Source organism: Miscanthus floridulus, chromosome 1 (genome assembly GCF_019320115.1).
Source record: "Miscanthus floridulus cultivar M001 chromosome 1, ASM1932011v1, whole genome shotgun sequence".
Taxonomy (NCBI): Eukaryota; Viridiplantae; Streptophyta; class Magnoliopsida; order Poales; family Poaceae; genus Miscanthus; species Miscanthus floridulus.
Genome location: NC_089580.1, coordinates 145,386,738 through 145,393,921, shown reverse-complemented (window position 1 = coordinate 145,393,921; position 7,184 = coordinate 145,386,738). Strand labels below are relative to the sequence as shown.

Genomic DNA, 7,184 nt, shown 5'->3' with positions numbered 1-7,184 from the left:
GAGAACGGGGTTGGGCACGGGCGACGTCGGGGCGGGCGGTCCACGGTGTGCGGCCGGGGGGCAGGGCCAGCTCCTCCTCCTCCCCTGCTCCCCCTCCTCCTCCTCGCCTCCTCCCCCTCCTCCTCCTCCTCCCCTCCTCCACTCGCCGGCATTGGTGGGCCGGCGTGGGCGAGCTTGCCACGCTCGGCCACACGTGGGCGCGGGGCGGGTGCCGACATGTGGCGCAGGGAGGGGCTATGCGCGCGGCGTCGACGGCGGCCCGATGGCTAGCGGGGGCGCGGGTGGCCGGGCGGCGCGGGCGCGCGGGCGGCCTGGCATCGCGGTGGCGCGGGCACGCGGGCAGCGCGGGCAGCGTGGGCGTGCGGGCGGCCTAGCGTCGCGGTGGCGCGGGCACACGGGCGGCGCGGGCGATCGGGCGGCCGGGCGGAGCGGGCGCGGGCGGCGGCGCGTGCGTGTGTGCGGGGTGTGTGGGCCGGCCCAGCCGACGGGGTTAAATCCCCCCTTTGCCGAGTGCCCCCGATCTGGCACTCGGCAAAGGTTTTTTTTATTTTTTTAACCGCCTCTTTGCCGAGTGTCACCTGGCCTAGCACTCGGCAAAGAAGGTTTTTTTTAAAAAAAATTCTTTGCCGAGTGTTCCAGATCTGGCACTCGAAAAAGTTTTTTTTAGAAAATTCTTTGCCGAGTGCCCCTGACACAACGCTCGGCAAAGATTCAATATTTTTTTTAAATGTCTTTGCCGAGTGCCCACTGATTCGGCACTCGGCAAAGATAGGAATTTAAAAAATTACTTTTTTTGAAATGTCTTTGCCGAGTGCCCCTGTGACACATGTAGAGATGTCCTGGTTTGCAAGCATCGTACGTGACAACGTGCACAAAATCTTCTAAAATTTTTATCATAGCCTCCACATACAATATCACGACATCTCAACAAGTTTTATGATTTTTGGACTTCGTTTGCTTTTTATAGAATTTAAAAACACTTCGCACGCAAGTTCGCAGTCATGTTTCGTGAATAAGATGTCCGAAATTTTGGGTCCGTTCCTGGATACGGCCTCACACTACGCTCAGTAACATGACTATCATGTTTTGAATCATTAAATTCCATTATTCGTATCACGTGAAGTTCAAATTTATATTTTTCGAAAAAAATCAAGTAAACGAAATAAAGTAACTAAATATATCAAAAAGCCAAAAAAATTCCCAAATTCTAACGAGGAGTTCCTGGTACTTTAAAAGGGTTGCACAAAAAATTTGGAGGCATGGCACTCGGCAAAGGGGGTCTTTGCCGGGTGCCAAGAATAAGACGCTCGACAGAGGATTTTTGAATTTTTATTTAGAAATTTCCTCTTTGCCGAGTGCCTTCACAGGGGCACTCGGCAAAGACATTTCAAAAAAAATATTGAATCTTTGTCGAGCACCGTATCAGGGGCACTCGGCAAAGTATTTTTCACAAAAAAAACTTTACCGAGTGCCTAACAGCAGACACTCGGCAAAGAAGGACGTAGCCGAACACCGTTACGTGGGGCAACCTATGCCGAGTGCCACGATTTTACCGAGAACGTGGCACTCGGCAAAGAACTCTTTGTCGCCGAGTGCGGCACTCGGCAAATAAGGTCTTTGTCGAATGTCCGATTTTTGACACTCGGCAAAGCAGTTTGCACTCGGCAAATGCCCTGTTTCGAGTAGTGAGGCCTCGTGATGAGTCTCATTCGTATTAAACTGCGTGCAAATTCGGTTCTCAAGTTGATGCATGTACTGGAATTGTAGACACGGTTGTTATTATACGAAGAAATCCAGAAATGGGAAGAATGATCCCGATGGGGGACATCAAATAAGGAAAAACTTGCCTTCTCAGTATATCTTGACAGCAACCGATCAGTTTCATTGTCTAACCAGTAACCAGTAACCACCAAGGGAGGTTTAGTACGGCATCGCTGACAGCAGCCATCATCACCAGTGAATTTTGGCAAACGGGTCAGGAGAAGCGACAATGAAGGGCCTATCCACCTTCCACCTGGCAATATCACATTTAGGCAGCTTGCGTATGGACTGAGTCACTGAGTACATGGAGCGTGCAAGAACAAGCTGAAGAGAAGTTTCAGGTAAGGATGCAGTCCCAGGGCGATCCTATTTCAAGCTCAATCTCTTTCCAGAAAGCTATTTCCAGTTTAAGTTCATAATGGCGTAACCTTCGGATACAAGTAACCTATTTTCAGCTTGATATCTTGCAATCTTATCTTGGAGAAAACCAGAGAAGCTTGGCAACAATCACAGCCTACGAACGTTAGCTAGCTAGCTAGCAGCTTGTTTCGTCAGGAAAGAAGAGAAGAGTAGCTGGGACTCAAATGATTGGACGCTGTGCTCTGTAAGTCTGTATATCCTATAATAATGAAGTCGGGATGCAGCACATTGTTCTGCCCCAAGCGAGAGCATGCATACTTTGCATTTTGCAAGCTAAAGATACAGCTAGAACATGGCATCCTCACGTACCTACTCTCTTTCCGTGCCGTTGCACCTCCTCGTGATAGGAGTATGTTGTTGCAGTGAAGCATTGCCCATCGGCCATCACCCCGTCGACCCGACCTGTCCTCCAGAGCCGACGGCGACGTCGGCGGTGGTGGTGGCGGCCGTGTCGTCCTCCAGCCACGGCGAGCCACGCCGGTGCCAGCCGCCAGCGCCGCACATCCCGGTGGCCGTGTTCCCCTACGACGTCGACCCGATGCAGTTCGCGCTGAACCTGGAGTACACCGAGGCCGAGTTCTTCTTGCACGCCGCGTACGGCGTGGGGCTCGACCACATCGCGCCCAAGCTGGCGCTCGGCGGCCCGCCGCCGGTGGGCGCCCGGAAGGCCAGCCTAGACGAGGTGACGTGGCGCATCGCCGCGGAGTTTGGCCTCCAAGAAGTTGGCCACATCAGGTAGGTTCGTGAGCGACTGCGAGCGAGCGAGGGTGCCTGCTCATGAAACTACCATGCATTCTCTGATGAATTTGTGGTTGTGAATTTTGGTTGGTTTTTTGGCTTCTTGATTCTTGTGTCCACGACTGCACGTACGTACATACAGGGCTATCCAACGCACGGTCGGCGCGATCCCTCGGCCGTTGATAGACCTGAGCGCCCACAACTTCGCCAGGATGATGGACAAGGCGTTTGGGTACCGTCTGGACCCTCCCTTCGATCCCTACATCAACAGCCTCAACTTCCTGCTGGCCTCCTACGTCATCCCCTACCTCGGCATCAACGGCTACGTCGGCGCCAACCCCATCATCGACGGCTACGAGACAAAGAAGGTGAACATCTGAAGGAAAACATGCGAAGCTCGATCTGTCACGTTCTCGCTCACGCCATTAATTATTGCAATAATACACGTACGTCTGTGCTGCCCACGCAGCTTCTGGCAGGGCTGCTGGGGGTGGAGGCGGCGCAGGACGCGGTGTTCCGCGCGCGCCTCTTCGAGCGCCTCGGCGACGCCGTGCCGCCGTACAGGAACATCACGGTGGCGGAGTTCACGGACCGCGTGTCGGCGCTGCGCAACGGGCTGGGGCGGTGCGGCGTCAAGGACGAGGGGCTCACGGTGCCCCGCGCGCTCGGCGCCGAGGGCGCCATCTGCACCAACGTGCTCTCCGCCGACAGGGACTCGCTCTCCTACGCCCGGACGCCCGCCGAGCTGCTCAGTATCCTCTACCTCACCGGCGACGAGCGCGTGCCCGGCGGGTTCTACCCGGAGGGCGCCAATGGGAGGATCGCCAGGTCCTTTCTTGGCAAGCCACACGGTGGTGCTCACGGGGTGCCTGGAAACTAGCCAAGCTGCCTGTGGCCATCAGTGCCTTGGGTAGCGTATTGGTAGTTTAAGCGATTGTTTTATGTTTATATATCAGTGTGTACATTCGGAGCTGAGCTCACCGATTTGAACTAAGTGTCCGTGCACAAACATGCTGCAACTGGAGCATATATATATGGTTGGATGAACTTGCAAAGTTTCATAAATAATGGTGGATTAATATCTACATAAATATGTTTATATTTGTATGGTTAAAATGTGTAATGAAAAGAGAGGTAGCAGTAGCACTAGTACACAGAAAGTGAGCCAAATACCAGGCATTAGACGTTACTATATAAACAATTTTTGGAGCCCCTGAATTTCTTATAAATGCGGTAAAGAGATGAGGAGCTAATGGATCGCTTCTAGAAACTGATTTCCAATAGCGATTCATAAAACCATCGGCCTCTAAAATAATCTTCATTCTCCATGTTTCCAACCACCTATAAAAATAGAGGCCATTTCTAAAGAAACTGTTGGCATATATTAAAGTCTTATTTTTCCTCCTCGAGATACAACTATGGCCTAAGGAGGAAAAGGAGCATAACAATTAACAATCCACTAAAAACATTAGAATGGAAAATATTTTTCAATTAACAACTAGTTATGCCTTCTGTCGTAGGACGGAGGGAGTAAGTATGAAATTGAGTCTAAATGAAAAATGATACCAATCATATGTGATTTTAGTAGCTAATTGATAACATAATCAAATAAATTAATGTGATTTGCTAGTATATACAAGCGTGACTTGGATATAGGCAACATAAGGATCAAAGTGATCAAACCGGACGTCAGCCGAGCTGCTCTCAGGATCCTCTACTGACTCACCTTAGATTCTGTTTGCCAGTGGAAATAAGTGGATCCTCCGAAACGTCTCTGGCTCCTCTATAGGAGGAGCCCTCTCAAACTAAGATCTTAGGCTCCGTTTGGCAGGGCTTCTCCACCGGCTTCAGGAGCCGTTTTCTACCAAATGGGATAAAGTAAAATAGCTTCACTTGTGAAGCGGGGTGAGATGGAGCCAAAAAAAGTGACTTCTCCCGGCTCCTCCTACAGGCCCCTAAAAACATGCTCTCACAGGGAAGCCATTTTGCCAAATGGTTTACCAAAACCGCTTCAGCTCCACCGGTGAAACTGAGCTAAAGCAAAAAAAAAAAAAAAAAAAAAGGCCTTAATCTGAAGCCAACAACACTCACGTTTGGGAGCTACGGCGGCTCCGTCGCTCCAGAAGCCCTCTCCGGCATCAAAGGTCAGGGCCTACGTATTTCTCCTACTGTATCAAGGAGTATATGTGTGTACTAGTCTCCGCATTGTTAAGGTTAAGTTTGAACGAATATGCGAGAAGATTGACTCTAAACATGATGAAATTCCAGAAGCCCTGAGTCGCTCATCTTCACAGCTTGCTGTGAGTGCAGGAATAAGGTCTGAGATGCAGCAATCCAACTACGGCCTTGTTATATTAAAAAAAACTAGAGCCTTGTTTGGATACTCATGTATTCACGGAATGGTTTGGTGTGGAATTCAAACCAAAATTTTCACACCAAACCACTCAGATTGGGGTGAATACATAGGTATCAAACAAGGCCTACATGATTTGATAAACTCGTAAACTCTGGTGCATTACTAGCAACCGAATATGGAACAGCAGCCAGCTATTAGAATCGTACGCTGACTTGAGCAAAACTGAATCCAAAATCACCACAAATTGCAGCTCAAGAACCAAATGGCAATGCAGAAGGGAATTAAAGGAACCACACACATCTAACTCAGAAGGAATCCAGCAAAGATACCAAGTCTTTAGATTTAAGATACCAACTGAAATCACAACATTGCATATGGTGACCTGAAATCAAAACATAGCTTAGGCAGGGTCCCTCAAAGTGTCCGATTCTTGGTAAACTACATGTAAGATCTACTGCTTGATCTCAGCCTTCTTCTTCTGCCACAGCCTGTCCAAGGAGCTGTCTGCATCACCCTGTGCAGAACAAAATATGAAATCAGAATCTACTCCAATACAATGAGATTCCACAACCAAACAGAGCAAACAGGTAACTGGATAATCCACTTGACTAACATATAAACCATAACAAGAAAATATGTCCACTAACTGCATCTGAAAATCAAAGAACACATACAGGTCATAACATTCAATGCATCTGAAAATCAATCAAAGAACCAACTCTGAATTTGAACAAAGACTACATAATGCCTAACCCTGCTAGGAATTAACCAATACCAAAGCCATATCAATCAAACAGGCAAAGAATCAATTCAGCTGAAAAGGTAAAACGGATGCTACAACAACCTTTCCATATCAATGCACTACATCAGGTGTCAACAATATGAAACTCAGGAAACACACATTTGCGGTAGAAAGTTGCATGTAGGCATTACATTAAGCTCTGAATTTTATGGGCTAGACTAGACACAATGCAATAAGAATATCATGGAGTATCACCTGAGCACGGACAAACCCAGAGAGAGCAAACGTGGTGAAGCGACCATCGTACAGGCCATTCGCATCCAAGTGACCAATGTTGATCTGCACAGAGGCATGATCCTTGGCAGTGATAATCCTGTTCGTGGCCGAGCTGCAAGAACAGAAATTCAATCTTAGCACACAACAAAACCAACCAGGCAGAGCAGAAACATTTCTAAGTACAAGATGATGAGGCAAACGTACCACTTCCTGGGGACGTAGAGGTCCACCATCTTACCCTCCTCGTTCTGCATGGTGACAGTTGGGGGAACTACCGCAACAGCAACTGAAATAGATGAGAACAATCAATCAGGCACATCAAAAGAGAAGAGCACTATGCACTCGGAGGACTCATTCAGTTCTGTAACAATTCCAATTTGATGAACGAGGCAAGTCTATATTCATAACTATGCATAACTAAGACTGAACTATACAGATCTCGAAGTAAAGCAATTCTTTGCAATTCAACAAAAGGATTGGAATCAATTCATCCATGTAGCTAAAACACCAAATACCAATAGTTAAATAATCCCTTCCACCTCAGGCACGATTGCACGAAAAATGGTAAAAAAAAAAATCGTACTAGTTGATATGCTAGCAGGTAGCAGCAAACAAAACGACGGATACTCGTAAACCAACACGAGGAGATCTCAAAACGACCCCTTGCCAAACAATCAGGCACACGCGCTAGGATGGATAGGCAACAGACCAGTGACGTCTTGGGGAAGGAGAGGGCACGCACCTTGACCTCTCGAAGGGAAGCACGGGAGACAGAAGACAACTGCGGCGGCGGCGTGAGGGTTCCGGGGGTTGGGAGACTTGCTGGCATTTATATCAGAGAGCGGGTCGTAAACCCTAGCGTTCGACTCTGGGACCCACCTGCAGCGTCAC

The 7,184-nt window shown here is 48.8% G+C and overlaps 2 protein-coding genes across 2 annotated transcripts; one reads left to right on the top strand and one right to left on the bottom strand.

The window, feature by feature from the left end:
* The first annotated feature begins 2,398 nt into the window (after positions 1–2,398).
* LOC136496987 (ferritin-like catalase Nec2) lies at positions 2,399–3,999 on the top strand. Its single transcript, XM_066492771.1, has 3 exons — positions 2,399–2,916; positions 3,062–3,287; positions 3,389–3,999. The coding sequence occupies exons 1-3, from the start codon at positions 2,474–2,476 to the stop codon at positions 3,797–3,799; spliced, it is 1,080 nt and encodes a 359-aa protein (XP_066348868.1). The 5' UTR covers positions 2,399–2,473; the 3' UTR covers positions 3,800–3,999.
* A 1,589-nt stretch (positions 4,000–5,588) lies between these two features.
* On the bottom strand, positions 5,589–7,111 carry LOC136496976 (small ribosomal subunit protein eS21). Its single transcript, XM_066492762.1, has 4 exons — positions 7,036–7,111; positions 6,498–6,579; positions 6,273–6,405; positions 5,589–5,789 (listed from the first exon to the last, which is right to left on the bottom strand). Exons 2-4 carry the CDS (start codon positions 6,545–6,547, stop codon positions 5,727–5,729), a joined length of 246 nt encoding a protein of 81 aa, XP_066348859.1. The 5' UTR covers positions 6,548–6,579; positions 7,036–7,111; the 3' UTR covers positions 5,589–5,726.
* Between the last annotated feature and the right edge of the window lie 73 nt (positions 7,112–7,184).